Source organism: Eimeria acervulina, genomic scaffold (genome assembly GCF_000499425.1).
Source record: "Eimeria acervulina Houghton genomic scaffold, Eah_scaff298, whole genome shotgun sequence".
Lineage (NCBI taxonomy): Eukaryota > Apicomplexa > Conoidasida > Eucoccidiorida > Eimeriidae > Eimeria > Eimeria acervulina.
Genome location: NW_013549904.1, coordinates 3956 through 25430, shown reverse-complemented (window position 1 = coordinate 25430; position 21475 = coordinate 3956). Strand labels below are relative to the sequence as shown.

Here is a 21475-nt window from a genome sequence, read left to right as displayed (position 1 = left end):
TGTTTTCTAAGTTGGGATAACGAATGTAATTATGTTTTTTAAGGACACGAATTGCTCCTTTGAAGGTCCTTTCTTCGTTTGTTCTGCTTGATCGCGTCGCATTGCCCACGGGTGGTACGGCGGGCACACAAGACCGCCAGAATGAGCAAATTAAGCGCCTTCTTTGAGAAGAAAAAGAAGAAAGTCACAAAAGTGGCTGCTCCTGCAGAGGTAAGGAGAAGTCTGACTACTAGGTTAAACCCATTGACCGGCCGGCAGACACCTGCGCAGCCGCCTGATTCAGGAAGGCAAGTGGCGATCATGTGATGAATTGAGCGTCTTGGTCCTTGTTTGCTTTTGTTTTTGCCTTTTCTTTGTAATCACTTTGAAGTGGCATTTACTTATTTCCACTCCCGTCGTTCCTGCTGCCTTCCAATACTTCCACACTCGGGCCCTCTACCGCTGCGACAACCCTTAGATGTTCGAGCGCCTCCAGTTTTTTCCATTGCTGCAGTATTCCACATGGTGCAGTACTACTTTGTGCATGCGTTTTGCTGCTTTTTTATCCGTTTTGCCTGGTGTTTCTTGCTGCAGCTGACTCAGATTGAGAAAGCCGAGGAGCCGATAGCAGAAGACGGTGCAGAATGGACGTTGGAGCTGCAGCAGGACGCTGGTGGATGGGCAGCTGCCCCAGCGAGCCCAGCAGGAGGAGGAGCAGCTGATAGCGCTGTGGGGCGGTCGCTGCGGGTCAGCGCCGTTGGTGCTTACGAAATCGAAAGCAAGAAAGACAAGAGCTGGAGCACCATGAAGCGTTTGGAAGAGGAGCAGCGCAGGGGTCTTCAGGAGCTGCGGGAGCAGGAGGCCCGGGAGTTCCTGCTGCAGCAGCAGCTGGAACAAGGGCTGGAGCCGCAGCAAGATGCTGCTGCTGATGTGCAGCAGTCTCAGGAGGAGGCACCGCCTCCAAAGCAAGAAGAAAACAAACTCTGGGTTTCTACTCGCGTGCTGCGAGCGCAGCAAGGAGGTGCGTCTCTCCGCAGGGCCCGGGGGACGCGCGTACCCTCATTCGACGAAGACCCCGACTTGGCAACGGCAGTTCAGCTGATTAGCAGCAAACCACAGCAGCAGCAAACCAAGAAGCAGCAGCAAACCCGCAAGAGCCCGTCAGAATCCCAACCAGACAGCTCCTCTTCCCCGTCTAGCAAGTGCGATGGCCAGCAGCAGGGGAGCAGCAGCATCAGCGACTCGGAAGGTTCCGTTACAGGCCCTGCAGCATTCACCTTCGATGTGCAGCGCTTCGTCTCTTTCTCTGGCCTCTCAGGAGTAGGCTCTGCACTTGATGCGGAGCTTGTGCGAAGCAAATACGAAACCAGACCTCCCTGGACGGCGTTGGCAGCCACAGAGGCGTGAAGCTGCTAGCTGCTGGCTGTACAGCTTTCGGGGGCCCCGCCCGAGTCCCGGGGCCCCTATACGGCAGCTAGTGACAGCCCAGGGGGCCTCAATGCAGCAACTGAGCAGCATAAGTTTAGGATTTAGAGGGGCCCCGGGGCCCCTCTATCTGAATCGTACCTTGGGAGGCACTGAACGCGATCTGGAGGCCCCTGCAGTTTAAAGCCGCCGTCGGCGCTGTGTGAATATGCAGGGAAGACAACCGGCTGTTCTGGATAAGAGGCATTGCGCTCGTAGGAACAGCAGCAACAGCAGCAAGAGCAGCAGTATTCAAAACAGCAGCAGGCGCGGCAAGCCGCTCCAGCAGATTTTTAGGGGTTGCTGGCAGCACAACCCGCAGTTGTAGCTTGCAACAGCAGCAGCAAGAGCTGCAGGAACACCAGAGTCCAGCAGCTGTTCAGCTTCCCGAGGGACGTGGCGGGTCCTGGCAGGTGCTGCTGCTGCTGCTGCGGCAACAGCTGCTACTGCTGCTCTAATTGGTGGTGCTGCTTGATTTCCTGCTGAGACGCTGCATCTTTTCTGTTCATGAACACAATCTGAAATATATTTAATTATGCATTAAATATATTTATGTGTACTATATACATACATAGGACGGACCCTTCGTGTTTAAAAAACAAACGTGCCAGTAGCACCGCTGCGGCGGCGGCAGCAGCAGCAGCAAACAGCCTTTTTGCATTCCCCACTGGCTGTAGCTGAGCTGTAATAGAGTCATGAACTGTCGGCAAGAGATGAGCCGACAGCAGCAACACCACCTTAGCAGCAGCTGTCAGTGCTGCTCAAAATATCGGCTGGTTGGTGCACGCTGCTGCTTCTGCTGCTGCAGTCGGTGTACAAGAGCCCCCTAGGGTTTCGGTCCCCCCGAAGACCGTACCGACCTCAGGAGGGGTTAATGGGGGGCTTCCGCATGGCCTTGCTGCTGCTGCTTCTGCTACTGCCGCTGGGCTGCTGCCCGTTGACGGCGTGCTGTTTCTCCGCGTGCGAGGCCTTATAGGTGAATGCGCCAACGCGAACGATGCGCCCGTAGCGTTGGTTAAGTTGCTGCGGCTCTCAGCTGTTGCTGGTCCACGGGCTTTGCTGCTGCTGGCGCTGCCGCTGCTGCTGTCGGGACTCGGAAAGGGCGGATGACGCCCTAATGGAGCAGCAGCAGCAACAGGCTGCTTATGTCTGCTGTGAGAGGCGCTGCTCAATCGCCTCGGATTGCTCCCAGGAAGCACAAGAGGCCCGCTGCTACACCTCCGCCAGTTCGCTGCTGCTGCTGGGTTGCTGCCGTAGCTGTTGCTGCTGTTGTTGCTGCTGCCGACGCTGCTGCGACCGCTTCTGGTGCTTAGAGAGCCCACCGTAGGCCATTGGGGGACTTGGCTGGGGCTGAGCTGATAGCCTTGTTGCTGCTGCAGCTCCATCTTGTGCAGCAGCTGCTGCTTTTCTTGCTGCTGTTCCTGCAGGCTTTCCAGCTGCTGCTGTTGCAGCTGCTGCTGCTCCAGATGCTGCTGCTGCAGCTGCTGCTGTTGCAGTTGCTGCTGCAGCTGCTGTTGCTGGTGGACCAAACGGATGCACGCATGCATGTCGCTGAGAAGCTGCTGCTGGTGCTGCTGCAGCTGCTGCAGGAATCCTTGCAGACGAGAGAAGAAGGCGATGCCCTGCTGCTGCTCGTCGAAGGACTTCCGGAGACAGAACGCTTGCTGCTGCACTACTTGCTGCAGCTCTGCTGCGCGCTGCTGCTGCTGCTGCTGTTGCAGCTGGCGCTCCACCGACTCCGCAGCAAGCAGCTCAGACCAACGCTGCTGCGCCGCATCAAGCTGACGGGCAACCTCCCTAAGAGCAGCAACAACAAAAGCAGTAGCAGCCAAACTGCATTCATGGCTGTACCGGCAGCGCAGGTAGCAGCCTGTCTTGCTGCAATGGCCACGCGGCAGCCGCAGCAGCGTTCTGGAGTTAAACGTACTTCATCATTTCTCTGGTCTTTTTGGCTGACCCTCGAAGGCTGGCGGAAGCTGCTGTTGTGCACACACTTGCAGCTGAGTTGCTGCTCGCTGCTGCTGCTGCTGCTGCTTGCCGCAGCTGCTGCAGTATGTGCTCCGGCAGCAACTCCTCAGACTGCAGCAGCCACAAGCCCAGCGCGAGGCATCATCAATGGCAGGACAGCAGCAGCAGCAGCAGGCTTATTAGCACCGCAGCAGCAGCAACATTCGCAGCCGCAGCAAGCGCAACAGCACAAGCCCGCCAGCAGTAGCAGCAGACGCAGCAGCAACAACAAACAGGATACCTGGCAAAGCTTGTGCTGCTCCTCCTGCAGAATGTAAATCCGAGCCTCTAGTTCGACAAGGGCTGAGTGTGCCGCATCCAGACGCTGCTGCAGCAGCAGCTGCTGCTTTCTGTCTGCCCCTGAGAGCTGCAGCTGTAGCAGCAGCTTCTGCAAGAGCCCCTCCGCGCCTTCCTTCGTCAGGCAGAGCAGCTGCTCCAGTGTGGGCGTTGAAGGAGAAACACCATCCGAAGCAGCAGCAGCGGGATGTGCAATTCGTTGAGGTGTATGTACACTTGGCGGCAGCTGCAGCGAACCGAGGGCGGAAAACGTTTTGGTGCCTATCATCTCGTTTGCTTGCTGCGCTTGCTGCAGACAGCAGCCGCACGCAAACATAGAATGCCGCCTTGCTGCCACTGCTGCTGCTGCCGCTGCTGCAGCTACCTGGGAGTTTGGAGAGACAGCTGCACCAGCAATTGAAACAGAGCCAGCAGCCGCAAAGCAACAGCGGCTCACCAATAATTTCGTCGTGTATAGACGCGCGCATTCTATCAACTCTTGTGTTTTGCTTTCTAGAGCCATCAGCTGCTGCTTCTGCTGCTGCTGTTGCTGCTGCTGTAACTGCTGCTGCTGGAAGGTGTCGCCTTCACTGGCACCGGGCTGCTGCTGCTGCTGCTGCTGCTGCTGCTGGCGCTGCTGCAGCAGCAGGTCTAGTTGGCTCTGAAGTTGGTGCTGCACTGTGTTCAGCTGTGCTGCAGCATCTGCAGACAGACGTTCTAACACTTGCTGCTGCTGCCTCAGCCGCTGAGGCCCTCCAAGCGACTGCACAGACTACAGCATCAGCAGCAGCAGCAGAAAACGCGCACCAATGCAAACCCTTGCCTGCGGCTTCAACACAACTGCAACGCTGCAGCAGCAACACCAGCAGCAGTAGCAGGGAGATACCAGTAGCTCGTGACTGCATGCAGTAGAAAACTCGAAGCGGTAGTCGGGGCGACCACCTCCGTTGATAAGTTGGGGGGGGATTTGCTCCTGTTCCTCCTTCCATCCGTCGTAGCCTTGCTGCTGCTGCTGCTGCTGCTGCTGCTGCTGTTGCTGCTGTGCAGACAACCTGCTGCGCAGTGCACTCGGCAGCTGTTCCTTCTGTAGAAAGGCAGCAACTTGAGAAAGGAGATCATCTGCTTCGGTGTTCACTTGGGCCGTCACTGACTGATACCTGTACATCCCACCCAAGCACATACTGCTGCTGCTGCTGCTGCTGCTGCTGCTGCTGCTCTTGCTTGCTGCTGCTGGTGCTATTGATGCTGCTGCTGCTGCTATTGATGCTGCTGCCAGAAACTCTGATTACGGCAGATTTAACGTAGGGGGCAGCAACAGCTCGCGAGAACGCAGCAGCAGCAACAGCAGCAGCAAGCAGCAAAATAATAGCCACAGCAGCAACAGGGCTACGGGCTGCAGTGCTGCAGCGACAGCAGCCACAACGGTAGTGCTGTTGGGGTGTACGTACAGCGCCTCGTACTCGTCTGCCAGGGCACGCACCCCCGCTGGCAGCAACGCGCTGAGCTGCTGTTCTGCGCGGCGGTTGGGCGGAAGCACCTGCTGCGCAGCAGCAACAGCAGCAGCAGATGCGACGTAATCGAGGCAGTACGTAAACGCAACACACCCTCCATAAGCAACCATAGACAGCATCCGTGCATGCAGCAGCCGAGCGAAGCGCAGCAGCTACCGGCGCAGCAGCACCAACAACAAAGGTAGCAGCAGCAGCAGCAGCAGCAACAGGAGCACCTTGCTGGTGTGCCCACCTGCAGAGACACCTGCACTGTCCCTCGCAGGCCCGAACTCTCCTCCAGAGGTGGGAGTGCAGCAGTAGGGGGCACGGGCTCCATGTACACCTGAAGGGAACAGCAGCAGCAGAAACAGCACCAGCGCCAGCAGAAGCGTGACGCGGTGCAGCGAACGCCCGTCGCATTTCTGTCACAGGTGTTGCTGCTCCAACTGGAGAGAGACCAGCAGGCACCGCTGCGCCTGCTGCACTGCAGCAGCAACAGCAGCAGAAGCAGCAACGGCGGCAGCAGCGCACCAGCTGGTTGTCTCTCTTCGCTGTGTTAAGAAGGGCATCAACGGCAGCGCGGAGCTTAGACGTCTGCAGCCTGGGGGCGTCGGGGCTCCTTGCTGCTGCTGCTGCTGCTGCTGCTTCCGCCTTTGAGACAAAATCTGCTGCCAGCATCGTGCGGGCCACAAGCAGACCAAACCCTTCTCCTGCAGCAGCAGCACCACCAGCGGCAGCAAGAGTGCATCCAGCAGCAGCAAAAGTGCATGCAGCAGCATCAGCAACAACAAAGCAAGGCAACCCGCATTACATACCTTCGGCCTCCGCGAGCTGCTTCTGCTGCAGCGCCAGCTGCAGATGCGCTATGGCTAAGAAGCAGAGCTCCTGGCACCTGCAGCAGCAGGAGCATCAGAAGCAGCAGCAGCAGCAAACAGCACGAATAGCAGCAGGTTGATGCCTATGGCTGTGCCAGCCAGTGCTTGTCTAAGGCTCCAGCAACAGCAACCTCAGCAACAGCAGCAGCAGCCGCCGCGGTAGCACCCAAGGCTTGCCTGCACCATCCCCCCAGCGCCACGGCCTCCGTCGCCTTGCTGGTGCGCTGCAGTGCTGCAGCAACACAGCGAATTGTAGCAGCAGCACAAGAATCACCAGCCGCAGCCCTCCGGCAGCAGCAGCTCAGCAAAGGCAAGAAAAGCAGCAGCTGAAGCAGCAACACCATCAGCAACAACAGCAGCGGCAGCAACAGCTACAGAAAAAACAACAGCTGCAGCAGCAGGTGAGGCAGCAGCTGCAGCAGCAGCTTCTGCGGTTCCTGCTGCAGTGAGGGGGACTGACATGGTATGAGAGAGGACTCCGCAGGGAATTTCTGCTGCACTTCCTGCAGCCCCTCAGCAGCAGCAGCAAACAGAGTGGCGGCGTGTGCAGCCAGCTTGGAGCGAAAGGAAAGGCTCATGCTTTCTCTTGAAGCGACCTCATAACAAACAGACTGGGCCTGTGCAGCAGCAGCAGCAGCGGCAACAGCACCAGCAGTAGCAGCAACAATAGCATCAGCAGCAACAACAGCAAACCGCAAGAATAGCAGCAGCAACTAAAGAATGGGAGATGCGCACCCACTCTACCCCGCCCGCCCCCGCCCCCCAGCCCCGTCTACAAGCAGGTCAGCTATTGCTGCTGCCACTGCTTCTGCTGCTGCTGCTGCTGGTGTTGTTGTTGCTGCTGGTATTGCTGCTGCCGTTTCGGCTGCTGCGGCGGATGCTACTCTGCTTTGGTTAGCAGTTGCATGCGCTGCAGTCGAGGCTCCTCAAAGGGCCGGTGTATGTATAGCATCTGCTGCATGCGGTGTATGTACAGCTGCTTCCGCTTGCAGTGTATGCACAGCTGCTGCCGCATGCGGTGTATGGACAGCTGATGCATGGGGTGCATGTACAGCTGGTGCCGCTTGCGGTGTGTGTACAGCTGGTACTGCTTGAGGTGTATGTACAACTGGTGCTGCTTGCGGCGTATGTACAGCTGGTGATGGGGTACAGCTGATGATGGGGTGTATGTACATACGTGAGCGAGAGAGAATGCGGCAGATGCCTTCGCATCGAAATGAAACGGATGTCCTGAAGGAGACAGAGACTCCGCCAGTCGAAAGAGAGAAGCCGCCTGAGCAACAGCAGCAGCAGCAACAGCAGCAGCATCGGGGTTAAAGGAGCGGAGACAGAGAAGAAGGAGCACGAGCAAGACAAATAAAAACAGATGGGAGACAAGGAAAGACAGAGACAAGGAGAATATAGAAAACTAAACAAAACAACAACAAGCAGAGAGAGACGCCAACAAACAAAACACAAAATAAACAACAAGTGAACAGAACGAAAGCAAAAGTAAACATATAAACAGAAAGAGAGACAGACGCAGAGACAGAGATAGGGAGACATAGACAGACAAACAGAAACAAGAGAGACAGACACACGCTAATAGTATATGCAGACAAAGACAGAGACTGAGACATAGAAAGACAGAGGCAAAGACAGCAACAGAGCAAAAGATAGAGACAGAGGTATATAAAGACACGGACAAGGGCAGAGGCCTATGTATACGCAGAGAGAAACAAAGATAGACAGAGGTATATAAACAAAGAACAGAAACAGAGACTGAGGTGTACAAAACAAACAAGAAACAAGAAACAATACACAAGAAATGAATAAGGAAGATACAACAAACGGGCGACAAACACAACAAAACAATAAAGAAGAAAGAACAAACAAACAACAAAACACAAGAAGAGAATAAAGAAGAAAGAACAAACAAAGACAAACCTGAGAGAAGCCACTGACAGCCTCTTTAAAATGCCCCCCATCTCTACGCTGCAGCAGCACCGCTTTGTTGTGTTGCAGCGCTGCTATAGCCAATATGCAGCAGCAGAGTTCTTCTTCAAGTGTACATACACTTCGTACTCCCGCCTGACTGCCCCCCTTCCCTCCCCACAAACTACTGCTACCATTGCCATTACTATTACCATTGTTGCTGCTGCTGCTGCTGCTCGGATAGAAGAAAGAACACAACCAAGGCAGCTGCAGCCGCAGCACAGACCCTGAGAGAACCCCTTGGGGGCCCCCAGACAAACGAGAGGAGACAGCGCGGAGGAGACAGCCGTACTCAGTCAGACGAGCTGCTGCTTCATCAGATGCGCTCCTTGCTGAAGAGCAGCAGCAGCAGCAGCAAAAGCAGCAACAACCACACAAAACTGTCACTGCATCACTTTATACAACGTAGCGCCGCTGCCGGCTCCGCTAACGCCTTGCGCACAACGTGCTGCTGCTTTTGCTGCTGTTGCTGCATCTGCCGTCGCTGCTCCTGCTCCCGCTGCTTCTGCTGCAGCTGCCGCTGCGGCTTACGAGTGAGGATAGCAACGACAGCATCTCTGAGGCGCTGCAGCTCAGCAAAAAAGTGGGCGATTTCAGAACACTGCAGCCAGCCAAACTGCTCGCTGCACACGCACAGCAGCAGCAGCAGCAAAAGCAGCAACTTCCGCTAAACTGGGTGCACCAGCCGCACCAGAGAAATACTTGTCTGCTGCCCTCCCTTCATTTCAAAAGCAGCAAAATTGGGCACTAAATACAAATACTGTGAGATAAAAAGGGGTTCATGAAGATGGCTGCAGCTGCCTCTTGCAACAGGAGCAGCCGCAGACGGCAGCAGCAGCAGTAGCACTTGGTGTACCTGCAGTAAGCCTCAAGGGGTCCAATGAGCTGGCCTGGGAGAGGCACACAAGAAGGAAGACGCCGCATCGCATCGCCCCCTAATAGCAGCAGCACAAGCAGCAGCAGGAGCAGCAGCAGCCGCAGCAGCCGTAGCTGCAGCAGCCAGCTGCCGCAGCTGTAGCAGCCGCAGCTGCACCTACAACGGCTGACAGCGGCAAGCTCCGGGAAGGCCTTTCCGGCCTTGATGAGCGGCTGCTGGTACTCGTGCTGTTACTGCTGCTGCTGCGGCGGCTGCTACTATTTCCGCTGCTGCTGGTGGTGCTGCTGGGCTCCCTGTGTACGGGTGCTGGGGCTCCCTGAGTCTGCGCTGTGATTAAGGGTGTTAAGGGTGGGGAGGCAGCAAAGAGTATTTAGAGCAGCAGCAGCCAAGTAGGAAAATCGCCGTTGCCGCTGCTGCTGTTGCTGCTGCTGGTGTCTGAGCGAGTAAGGGGGCTCAGCCGGTCTTTAAATCTGCAGATCTCTGCGTAAAAATTTATTAAATGGAAATAAATCGTCAATAGGCGAAGATGCTGCGGTTTGAATGGATGCTGCAGCACTGCCTGGGCCGACACAGTGGGGTCTGTGTTGGCAGCAGCAGCAGCAGCAGCAGCAGCAGCCGCTGCTGCTGCTGCTGCTGCTGCCCTGTTGGTCCGGCCGCAGCTGTGGCAAGGTCTAAGCCCGTGCTACTGTTGACTGTTTTTCGTTATCTTAACAGTCCATTATGACTCAAGAAGTTGTTATAATTGCTTTGTGCGGAGTGCCTTTAGCTGGAGAGCAGCAGCAGCAGCCACAACAGCAGCAGCAGCAGCAGCAGTCACCGCCGGCTAGCCAAGCCCTTGAAGCCCCTTCAGTTTTGCTGCGAACATTGAAAGAAGTTGCTGTAGAGGATAAATCCTCTTTTGCTTGAGGTGTTGTTGCTGCTGGGTCAGCCCCACCCTCCAAGCAGCAGCAGCAGCACGAGCAGCAGGAGCAGCAGCAGCAGCAGCAGCAGCAGCTGGACCAGCAGCAGCTGTCTCGCATCGAGACTGCCACGTGAGCCTTCGCGTGGCTTCAGCCTTAGAAATTCCCTTCTCCTAATCTACTGAGCCCCAGCTGCAGTGAGCACGTGCATCTGCTGCTGCTGCAGTTGCTGCTGCTATTGCTTCCTTAAGGGCGCCTCGGCCACTGCCCTCACAGCAGCAGCAGCCGCTGCAGAAGTGAGTGCAGCAGCAGGAGAGAATCGTTCGAGTGCACAATCCGCCAAACGACCACCAACAACAGCGGCAGCAACAACAACAGCAAAGGCAGCCGCCTAAAGAGCAACAGCAGCAGCAGTAGCAGCAGCAGCAGCAACTAAAACAGGGAGGATTCTTCTTCATACCAAGACAACCAGCGCGGCTGCCTGTATGGAGATGAGCGGCATGAGCAGCAGCAGCAAAAACACCAGCAACAGCAGCAGCAACAACAGCAGCAGCAGCAACAGCGACGAAGGGGAGGAGGCGCTACTCTTAAGCAGCAGCCGCGGCGTTAGCAGCGAAAGCACATACAGCAACGGAAGCGGCAGCAGCAGCAAGAGCAGCTGTAACAGCAACGGCAAACACGGTTGCAGCAACGGTAGCACCAGCAGGAACAGCAGCAGTATCAGCAACATTAGCAGCAGCAGGAACAGCAGCCCCGACAGCAGTAACAGCAGCAATAAGTATTCGAACAGCAGCAACGAGGGAGAAGAAGAGGTTCTTGCCGCCACGCCGTTCAGCAGCAGCAGCAGGAGCAGCAGCAAGAGCAGCAGCAGGAGCAGCAGCAAGAGCAGCAGGAGCAACGGTAGCGATGGTAGCAGCAGCACCAGCCAACATTCCGACGCTTCATTAGTGGAGCTGCAGCAGCAGCAGCAACTACAAATCCTACGAGGACGTGGAAGCAGTTGGCGGGAAGCGGGGGGCAGCAGCAGGAGCAGCAGAAGAAGCAGCGCCAGGATATTCAGGAGCAGAAGTAGCGAGATGAGCAGCAGCCCCACCAGCAGCAGCACGAGCAGGAGCAACAGCAGCAGGAGAGGGAGCCCGGATAGGCCTGTCTCCGCTGCAGCTGCAGCAGATGTGTGGCTGCGCTGTATGCCAGACTCTGTGGCTGTATCTGCTAGAGCAGCAGCAGCAGCTGCTGCAGCAGGTAATGGGAGTTCCCAGCAGCAAAACCTCCTGCTGCAGCGCGTACCTTTCGATGACCTGCAGCAAACATTTGCCCGTAGTCGTTGCAGGGCCAGCGGAAAACGCTGCTGCTGCTGTTGTTGCTGCCCCTCCTGCTCTTTGCGACAAGCCCTCCCGCTGCTGAGGCCCCAGTCTGCTGCAGCAGCAGCAGAAGCTGGTGCTGGTGCTGCTGCTGTGGCATCCGCTACAGCCCCAAGCCGCCAGCCCTCCAGCGACAGCGGCAGGAGTAGTAGTAACTGCTGCAGCAGCAGCAACAACAGCAGCAGCAACAGCAGCAGCAACATCAGCAGCAGCAGCAGCAGCAGCAAATGGAGCGACAACAGGCAAGTGACTGAGACAGTGCGGGGGTGTCGTTGTTGCTGCGGATCTTGCTGCTGCCTGCGCAGCAACAGCAGCAGCAGCAGCGGTGGCAGCAACAACATCGAGTTCTCACGTGGCTGCCTTGAGGACCAGCTGCTTGCAGCAGGCATTTCGGGCGTGTGGTCGCAGCCCAGCAGCAGCAGCAGCAGCAGTAGCAGCAGCAGCAGCGGCGGCAGAGGCGTTTTGGATGGCGGTTCTCCTTACGTAGTGCAGCAGTTGTCTGCTGTGCACATGGGCCTGCCGCTGCAGCAGCAGCAGCACATGCAGGAAGCACTAGCAGCAGCATTAGCAACACGGTTTCGAGAGGACCCTCGGCTAGAGGCACGGGCTTTATTAGAGTTGGGGGCTGCTGCGCATGCATTGCCTACGTTTGACTTATATCTTGACTATAGCAAGCCTGGAAGCCTGCAGCAGCACCCGTTGCTGCAGCCAGCGTTGCTGCTGCTGCAGCGGCTTCCTTGCTTCGCCTTGCCGCTGTACGATCAGCTGCTGCTGCAGCACGTATGTGAGGATGCTGCGCTGTATCCACGGCTGCAGGGCCTTGAGGTGCCTTTTCGTCTTCTTATTCATGATATTCTTTTTCTTGCTGCTTATTCTTATCTCGCTGATCTCCCCCCTTGGAATAGACCCCCCCTGCGTCTCCTCCGGATATCTGGCTTCCTGCTACTCAACGCACACCTCCAGCAGCAGCAGCAGCAGCAGCAAGGGGAGGGGAGGGGCGGGGAGGGAGAAGACGGGGAGTTGGAAGAGCTCTCAGAAGAATGGCCAGCGACACCTACCGCAGCAGCAGCAGCAGCAGCAGCAGGAGATGTGGATGCTCTTGACTTAGAAGGCGCGAGCCCTGAAGCAATGGAGGCGTTTCACTTGCAGGGTTTGCTGCTGTTTAATTTGCAGACAATTATCTCAGATTTTCATTTAACTCTAAGTACAATTGAAGTATTATGCTCATCTGGTATTACTCTACAAGAAAACCCTTTCGCTGCATTTTACCCCCTTACTGTCTTCCTGCAGCAGCATGGCTTTGTCCTCCAGAGCTTCAAGTACAAACAAGGCAGCAACATACATTCCGTCAACTGCAGCAACAACAACAACAGCAGCAGCAGCAGCAGCAGCGTGCAGCTCACTGCAGCCACGCTGCAGGCGGTTGAAAGGGAACGGGAGGAAACTCAGCAGCATCAACTCACCAGCAGTAGCAGCAGCAGCAGCAGCAGCAGTGCTATAGATGCCTTTATTGACGCGTGCAGGAAGAAGCAAGGCCTGTCTACAAACAGAGTGCAGCAGATGTTGCAGCAGCAGACGCGTCTCGATTGCCAGCGAGGCGGTGCGGCGTCGTCTGTCGCTGCTGCAGCTGCAGCAGCAACAGTTGTTGCTGCTGCTGCTGCTGCTGCTAGCGATGGGGGCTCTCCCTGTTCCTGTTGCAGCTGCAAGATAGGGGGCCCTCAAGCCAGCGATGCACGAACAGAGGCGTTTGCTGCTGCTGCTGCAGCGGCAGCAGCAGCAGAAGAGGAAGATGAGCTTTCAGATGAGGAGAGCGACGATGCAGACGGGATATTACGGAGTCACACCCTACCGCCAGATGCATACTCAGAGAGTGCAGCCAGAGAACAAGGAATTGGTGCGCTGTTGCTGTTGTTGCTGTTGCTGCTGCTGCTGCTCTTGCGGCTACTGCTGCACCTGCTTGTGTGGATGATAGCGCTACGAGAACAGAGGAGTACCTTGCTGCTGCTGCTTCTTTTTTTGGCCCTGTGGGGTGTTTGTCAGTTTTTCAATGCTCGTAGAAAGCTGCTGTTACTGCTGCGGTTGCCGCTGCCGCTGCTGTTGCTGCTGCTGCTGCTGCTGCTGCAGTTGCTGTTGCTTGACAGCGTAGGTGTGTGTCCTATGGTGCTGCTGCAGGGGGGAAGCTGGCTGCGGCTTTCAACTCTTTATTGAGAGCCCTAAACGATGACGACAGAAAAAAGAAGCAGCAAAAGCGTGAGGGCTCCTCTCGGGTGTATATACACTCCTTGTTGTATGTGCGCGCTGGGCACGAGTCTAATGAGGCAGCAGCAGAAATGGCAGCAGCAGCAGCTGCTGCTGCTGCTGCAGCAGAAGCAGAAGCCAACGAACGCAGACAAAGGCGGCAGCAGCACGAGCAGAGACTGCAGCAGCAGCAGCAGCAGCAGCAGCAAGCAGCAGACGATGGAGGGCTTCTATCGTTGCTCGTAGGAGACTTCGAGGGACCTGAAGATTCTCTGTTTGCCCTGGTGGAGGATTTGTACTAATTTAATAAATATATAAAACTATAAATCAAGACATCAAAATTTTATTTTGTTGAATATGAATTTAACGGAAGACAAACAAAGCCAAAAGCAGGGGGACCCACTGCCGCTGCTTTCGGCAGCAAACAGATCTCTGCTGCATTAGACGCAGTCCTGTTACTGCTGGTGCTGCATGCGCGCTTTCAAGTTTGAACGCGTTCGTTGTTTGCTTGTGACGGGTTAACGGAAGACAAACGGAAGGAAATGGAGCAGCACAAACGCCCTCGCCATCCTGCCTCGCTCGGCCGCCTTGCAGATAGCTGTGGCTAGCTGTTGCTGGGTGTGGCTAGCTGTGGCTGGCTGTGGCTGGCAGTGGCTGGCAGCCGCTAGCTGTGGCTAGCTGTGGCTAGCTGTGATTAGCTGTGACTACCTATGACTAACTGTGGCTATCTGGGGCTACCGACGGCTAGCTGAGGGTAGCTGTGGCTAGCTGCCGCTAGCTGCCGTTAGCTGTGGCTAGCTGGGGCTACCTAAGGCTACTTGCGGCTACCTAGGGCTACCTAGGGCTACCTAGGGCTAGCTGTGGTTACGTACGGCTACCTCGGGCTAGCTGCAGCGAGATGGGTCTAGCTGGGGCTAGTGGCGGCTAGCTGCGGCTAGCTGCGGCTATCTGGGACTGTTGTTAATGGAGGGTACGGTTTGTCTGCTTCATATTGTACTTAACGCACTTTATTTGCATGTTCGTGTTGCCATTGTTTGTAATAAGAATAATTACTGTTTTGCCTATGGTAGTAACAACAGCAGTGGTAGCAATAGGATCCGTACAATAAAAACAACAATAATGGTAATAGTGATAATAATAATAATAATAATAATAGTAATTTATATGTTTTCCCGCTAACTGGGATAGGTGAAGAAAAGGTGGAGGGCATAGCAACAAACTTTGTATGAGCATTATAGGAAGAATATTGGGAGTTCATTATTATATTGATATATTTAAACTATTATTACCATTATCATAAACAATTTATTTATTTACACAATTAAATGCTGTTATGACAATAGTAATAATAATAATAGTAATAATAATAGATTAATTCATAAACTACTTTCATAGTTGAGGGCTGTACTGTCTTTCGGGGCCCCAGCCCCGTCTGGGGCTGCTGCTGCTGCTGCAGCTGCTGCATGCGCAGCGGCATGCGTTTTGTCTGTTTCTCTCCGCTTAATTATTTTGAATTTAAATGCATGTGGTGAAATATTAAACATTTTATTTTATTTCTTTTGAGTTTCGCACCAACTCCCCCTCGAACCTCTTCTCCCCCCCCCCTTCACTTCTCTGGATTTTGTTTATATATTTATTTGATCGTTTGTTTACATTTGTTTATCTGTTTGTTTATTTCCTCGTTTATTATTTCCGCTGCTCTTCTTCTCTTGTTTTCTCTGCTTGACTTACAGCAATAAACACCGCCACCGCCGGCAGCAACAAAGACGAATAAACACAAAACATACAAGTCCAGCTAAAACAAATAAATTCGATTAAAACAAATAAATATCATTAAAGCAAACAAAACAAACAAAAACAAAGTCAAACAAATACCACTGCAAACCAACAAACCCCGAGACTGAGGCTGCCACAGGGCTTCGTGCAGAACAGCGTTGGAGAGACATATCGAAACAGCAGCAAATACAAGAAAAGAAAACAAAAATAGAAAGGGAAAAACAAAGAGAAGAACGAAGGGAAGAAGAAGAAGAAGAAGAAAAGAAAGGGAAAGCAGCACCAGCGGGAACAACAACAGCAGCAACAGCATCTGCAGTAGCATCAGCAGCAGCAGCATCAGCAGCAGCATCAGCAGCAGCAGCAGCATCAACAGCCCTCTGGCGGCTGTGTGATTATTGTACTTTAGTGTTGCGTATTGAGTATATACTTTTGAGAAGATGTCTGAGGAGAGTCTTGAGGTAAATGTAAGCGGCTTTTCTTATGCTGAAGCCCTCAGCGGAGGAGTGAAGCCCTTAACAAACCCCTCAAACCCTGTTGTCTTCCTTGATGTTGCTGTGGGGTCGCATGCAATGGGCCGCATTAAAATTGAACTGTTCAAACACCTCATGCCGAAATGCGCAGAAAACTTCAGACAATTCTGCACAGGTCAATAATAATGCCTTGCTGCTGCTGTGCTGCTCCTGCTGCTATGCTGCTGCTCTGCTACTGCTGCTGAGGATGCTGCTGAGGCTGCTGCTGTTGCTGAGTACGCTGCTGCTGCCCCTACTCCTCAGGATGCTGGTGCTCCTTAGGATGCTGCTGCTGCTCCCCACGATGCTGCTGCTCGGGCTGCTGCGCGCGTTGCTGCTGGTTGTGCTGCTGTTGGTCATGGTTCTGTTTGAATGCTGATGCTGCAATGCCTGCTGCGGCTGGCGCTCACTTTGGTGCTGCTGCAGCGCTTGAGTGTCTGCTAGAGTTGCAGCTGCAGCAGCAGGGGCGCCCTTATTTGCTCCAGCGTTTAGGGTTTAGGGTTAAGGGTTTAGGGTTTAGGGTTTGTGTTGCAGGGGAATTCAAGATGAATTCGGTCCCCGTCGGCTACAAAAATGTGACATTCCACAGAGTCCTCAAGGGATTCATGGTTCACGTGCGTTGCTGCTGCTGCTGCCTTTGCTGTTGCTGCTGCTGTTTTTGCTGCTGCTGCTCTCTTGGCTGCTGCTGCTGTGGTGCTTGCTGGTGTTGGTGGATTTCGTGCATTGGATGGTGTTGCCTTTCTGGTATTTCTTCTCTGCTTGCCTCTGCTGGAAGACGCCTGTCGCATTACCTTTCCCTGCTGTTGCTATTGCCGCTGCTTGTGCTGCTGCTGCTGCTGCTGCAGGGTGGGGACTTTGTGAAGGGCGACGGCAGCGGGAGTATGAGCATTTACGGTAGCAGCTTTCCTCTGGAGTCTGCTGCTATGCCTGAGACAATTCAGGGTTTAAGTGGTGCTGCAGCAACAGCAGCAGCAGCAAAAGCAATTGCTGCAGGTTGCGTGCCGCACTTCCGTGCGGGCCTCCTCTGCATGGCAAACAGTGCTGCTGCCAGCAGCAAACAGCAACAGCAGCAGCAGCAGGAGCAGCAGCAAAGGAGCGGCACCAACGGTTGTCAGTTCTTCATCACCTGCGGCCCCTGTCTTTGGCTCGACGGCCGCAACGATGTCTTCGGACAGGTCATAGGCAGGGACTCCTACCAAGTACAAACTCCTGCTGCTGCTGCTGCTGCTAATGCTAATGCTGTAGCTCCTGGTGCTAATGTTGTTGCTGTTCCTGCTCCTCATGCTGTTGTTGATGTTGCTGGTGGTGCTGTTGCTGCTGCTGCTGCTTCTGTTGCGTGCGGAGTCTGGGGGTATTTATCCAACAACCACAGCTAGTGCTGCTGCTGCAGGTGTTGCGTAAGATTGAGCACGTCTCTACGGATGCCCAGGGGAAGCCGCGCGTTGAGATTACCATCACCGAGTGCGGAGAACTCTAAACTTCAAACTAAGCAAATAAATAAACAAATAAATAAATAAATCGATAAACAAATACCCTTAGGTGCTGCTGCTCCTCAATTGCAGCAGCAAGAGTTGCTGCGGCAACAGTGGGAGCAGCAGCAGTTGCAGCAGTACTATTTGCAGCAGCAGCAATTGCTTCAGCAGCAGTTGCTGGAGCAGCAGTAACTTCAGCAGCAGTTGCAGCAGCAGCAGTTGCTGCAGCAGCAGTTGCAGCAGCAGCAGGGTCTGATGGGCCTGTTGTGCTTGCGGCTTACGTGTGAAATACACTAAAAATAAAGACGTGTAAATAAACAACACACAATTCTTTGTATTATATATATCTTATATATATTTTATGTATATTGTATATAGAATAGTTACTGTGTATATATTCTTTATCATCTATATTTTGTTGGGTTTATATATATTGTGCATATTTTTTATATATTATATTATATGTGTAATATATACAAAAATTGCTGCGTGGTGCTTTCTGGGGGAGATGAAACAAAAGGAACTTCTTCGTTGTCTTTGTTTCTTTCATTCGTTTGCTTGCTGCCAAAAGCAAGCACTTCTTATTGCTGCTGCTGCTGCTGCTCTTGCTGCTGCTCTTGCTGCTGCTGCTGCTGCTGCTAGCGCTGCGGGATCATGCAGTCGTGTGCATCTGGAACAGCGCTGCTACGACAGCGCAATCCAGCAGCGTCTGGTGTAGCAGCAGCCGCTGCTGCTGCAGCTGCTGCAGCCCAGTGCTGCTGCTGCTGTTTACTGCAGCAGCACCAGCTGGGGCTGTTGCAGCTGCTGCAGCAGTTGCTTCAGCTGCGGGGAGTGGAGCTGCTGCAGGTGGGGCAGCAGGCGAACGAAATGCTGCAGAAAGAACTCAGCAGCAGGGAGGAGTTGCTTGGGGTAGAAGACAGCAGTAGAGCGGGGGGGTCTGTGCACTGAGTGCTGCAGCAGCAGAGACTTGAATGCATCAAATGCAGCAGCAGGAGACAGCTGCTGCTGCACCGCCTGCCTGTACACCCGAAGCAGCAGGGCTAAGAAAGCAGAGACAGCGCGCGGTGTTAACTCGCTGCTTCGACTGAAGGCAACAGCTGCAACGAAGTACTCCACGACTACCAAATGAGCTGCTGCTGTTGCCTCCTCTTCCTGCTGCCGCAACATCTCCAGGTACTGCTGGTGCTGCTGCTGCTGTTGGTGCTGCGGCTGTTTGAGTGTGCTGACTGCGTCGAGGCTAGTGGGGGAAGGAGTATCAGCAGCAGCAACAACAGCAGCAGCTTCAGTAAGGGAGCTGTCGACCCCGGATAGACGGTGTGTCTCTGCTGCCTCCTCCTCTCGGCATTCCTCTAATGGGAGCGCTCTCCCTGCTGCAGCCCCGGCTGGACCGATGCTCTTTCTGTTGCTGCTGTTGCTGCTGCTGCTGCTGCAACTGACGGCCAGTGCATCCTTTTCACCGCTGTCTTCCGCTGATTCGAGTTGCCCAGCGAAATCCGCGCTGCTGCTGTTGCTGCTGCTGCTGCTGCAGCTAAAGGGGCCTGGCAGAGAAGGCCTTTGTGGGGGCTGCCGCAGCAGCACGACAAATTCGTGCAGCTGCAGCAGCTCATCTAGCTGCCTGGCGAGGCGGACGTTGTCCTTCTGCTGCAGAAGCGCTGCAGCATCCGAGGCACAGAGCAGAGAAAAAGTTAAAAAGAGGGGACGACGAGAAGCAGAAAGCGCCAACTCTGCAGCGCTAAATCTCCGCTGGGCTGCCACCGATGCAACTACAGCCGCTGCTGCTCCTGCTGCCGCTGGTGTGCCTCCAGCTGCTACGATGCTGTGCCTCGCTGCTGTCCCTCCTGCTGCTGTTGCCACTTCTGGAGCAGCAGCAGACGTTGCCGCTGTTTCTGCTGCTGGGGGCACCAGAGTTTGCTGTTCTGTGCCTTCAGCTGCCTCTACCGAATTGCTGGCCAGGCTGCGGCGGGGGAGGGGGGCGGCTGTAGCTGCCATGGGGTGGCGCTGGGTTTGATTAAGAAAGGGTAGAGTAAATTGGGGTATGCGTACACCTCAGACATACATCTCAGTATGATTTGGTAAATTGAAGAAGCCATGGATGAGGGGGCGAGACGAATATTCTACAGGGAATCCCCCTTAATACCACTTAAATTTTTATTTTATAACATTATTTGCAATTTATTTAATTAAAAACCTTATTTTTTAAGGTTTTTTCAACTCAGGTCGATGCAGTAGTACGCAAGGCAGCGGAAAGTGACCCCGAACGGCCAACGCTGAGGCTGAGGCGCCGCTGCAGCCTCTGCGTGCAAAAAAATTAACAAAGTTAGAAATATAAATATAAATATAAATTAATTAAAATTATATTTTGAAAATAAATGAGTCAACTAAATTCACAATAATCGCCTGGCTATGAGATGAAAAACACCGCAAACTTCCGCCGATTATTCGCAACTTTGTTCTGTGTTTCCTTGTCGTTTGCTGCTTCACGGCAAAACGAAATGGCTAAAAATTTGATAAAAATAAGGCAATAAAGGCTTTTAAAAGGGGAAATAAAATGCATTAGTGCTTTAAACAGATGGTTTGGGCCTCTTTATTCAGAATAACAAACAAATTGCTTCAATGTGCACACGGACAACATTAGACACATCTTGACTTGTTAAGAAGAAGCCGTAGTGAAATAGAAGAAAGAAGTATTCTAATAACCCCAAAAGTATACTTTTAATGTTGCTTTTGCTTTGTTTGCTTTTATTGATATACTTTAGTCTATTTTGAATCGAAGTACCCTCTTATTAAAGAGCAACAATGCAAAGAGGTTGTACTCAGACAGTACGCGATCGTTGGATGTGCTACTGAATAACTATACACCAAAGTAACTCAAAAGTTTGTTTTTAGTTGGTCTATTAGGGCATTGAGCAGTGAATTTAGTGGATAACGAAAGGTTTTTCCTTCTCCGCAATTCGCTGCATGTATACGTTTAATATATTGTGTATTAGTGTAGTCAGTAAATATACATTGTATATAGCATATATATATATATATATATAATATATATATATGTATATGCATATGTATTTTAAATGTTTACTTAGTACGTTTTGTATTAAAAGGTGCCTTTTTATATCCCTTGTGTATAGTACGGCATAAGACAAAAAATGCTTCTTAAATTTTTATTTAATATATAACGTTAACAAACTCTGCCCAATGTTTTTATAAAAGAGAAAATATTATAGCCTACGCCAATGCATATGACGCTTTTATAGGAGAGAATATATATATATACATTTGTTTTTGTAAGGGAACAATATATTACAATATAATGTACACTCCATTTCGTTACTTCAGCATCTGCTGTGTTTTATAATAGAATATGAGCATACACTGCATTATAATAATGGAATATAAATTATCATATCATATAATAGAATAACATTTTCTCCATTGTGGAAATATATATATAAGACAAATCGTACTGTGTTAGTATAACGTACATAACGCTTCACTAAGAGAATGTTTAAATATACCAAATATTATATATAGTGTGCAACCTAGAATATGATATATATACAATATATGAAATATTATGTATAGTATACAAGACGGCATATAATGCAAAATAAATGATATGTAACATGCGGTATACGATGTAGAATTTATAATATGGCGTACGAAGTGTATAATTATACATTATATAATGTACAATATAAAGTAGAGCATCTTACTGTTTAATTAGCAGCTCTATGAAGCTCCACTCCGTCCTGCTGTGCCCTTCTGCATGCAGAAAGAGCGAATGGGGTGGATGGTCAGGTGAAGAAAGAAAAAGCATGAAAGGAGACAAAGACAAAAAAAGCGAAAAAGGGGAAAAGACCCAAAAAAGGAAATGGAGACAGAGAGACAAGGAAATATAAAGAGAGAAAGAGAGAACAAGACAGAAAGAGACAAAGACAAGAAAAGAGATGGACACAGAAACAGACAAAAAGGGATATGCTTTCATCTCAGCTGCAGCAGCACACATTCTTGCTGCAACTGCTGCTGCATGCAAGGGCCCCGTATGCAAGCAACAGAACAAATAAACCCTCTTTTGACGCTCACACTGACGACACTGCAGACAATTGTTTGACGCCTACTTCCGGGCCCTCACTAGCCAATATCTCACTTTTCATGCACGTAGGATTATAAACATATATATATACTAGTATTTGCAGCACATATGTACATCTACATATATACGCAAAAGATGTGCATGTATATATATATATATATATATATATATATATATATATATAT

The 21475-nt window shown here is 52.4% G+C and overlaps 5 protein-coding genes across 5 annotated transcripts; 3 read left to right on the top strand and 2 right to left on the bottom strand.

Moving 5' to 3' along the window:
- Nucleotides 1-141: 141 nt before the first annotated feature.
- EAH_00031550 (hypothetical protein, conserved) lies at nt 142-1386 on the top strand (the record flags this gene model as incomplete). The annotated part of the gene is made up of 2 exons (XM_013396085.1): nt 142-210; nt 574-1386. The coding sequence occupies 2 exons, from the start codon at nt 142-144 to the stop codon at nt 1384-1386; spliced, it is 882 nt and encodes a 293-aa protein (XP_013251539.1).
- An 818-nt stretch (nt 1387-2204) lies between these two features.
- Nucleotides 2205-8989, bottom strand: EAH_00031540 (hypothetical protein, conserved; the record flags this gene model as incomplete). The annotated part of the gene is made up of 15 exons (XM_013396084.1): nt 2205-3240; nt 3401-3522; nt 3692-4036; nt 4184-4498; nt 4613-4883; nt 5175-5266; nt 5470-5559; nt 5748-5926; nt 6032-6108; nt 6275-6323; nt 6552-6708; nt 7269-7364; nt 8156-8397; nt 8597-8688; nt 8922-8989. 15 exons carry the CDS (start codon nt 8987-8989, stop codon nt 2205-2207), a joined length of 3231 nt encoding a protein of 1076 aa, XP_013251538.1.
- A 1343-nt stretch (nt 8990-10332) lies between these two features.
- EAH_00031530 (hypothetical protein, conserved) lies at nt 10333-13742 on the top strand (the record flags this gene model as incomplete). Its single annotated transcript, XM_013396083.1, has 2 exons — nt 10333-13096; nt 13375-13742. 2 exons carry the CDS (start codon nt 10333-10335, stop codon nt 13740-13742), a joined length of 3132 nt encoding a protein of 1043 aa, XP_013251537.1.
- A 1911-nt stretch (nt 13743-15653) lies between these two features.
- EAH_00031520 (peptidyl-prolyl cis-trans isomerase H, putative) lies at nt 15654-17101 on the top strand (the record flags this gene model as incomplete). Its single annotated transcript, XM_013396082.1, has 3 exons — nt 15654-15861; nt 16260-16339; nt 16571-17101. The coding sequence occupies 3 exons, from the start codon at nt 15654-15656 to the stop codon at nt 17099-17101; spliced, it is 819 nt and encodes a 272-aa protein (XP_013251536.1).
- Nucleotides 17102-17965: 864 nt separating this feature from the next.
- On the bottom strand, nt 17966-19186 carry EAH_00031510 (hypothetical protein, conserved; the record flags this gene model as incomplete). The annotated part of the gene is made up of 1 exon (XM_013396081.1): nt 17966-19186. The coding sequence occupies one exon, from the start codon at nt 19184-19186 to the stop codon at nt 17966-17968; it is 1221 nt and encodes a 406-aa protein (XP_013251535.1).
- Nucleotides 19187-21475: the final 2289 nt, after the last annotated feature.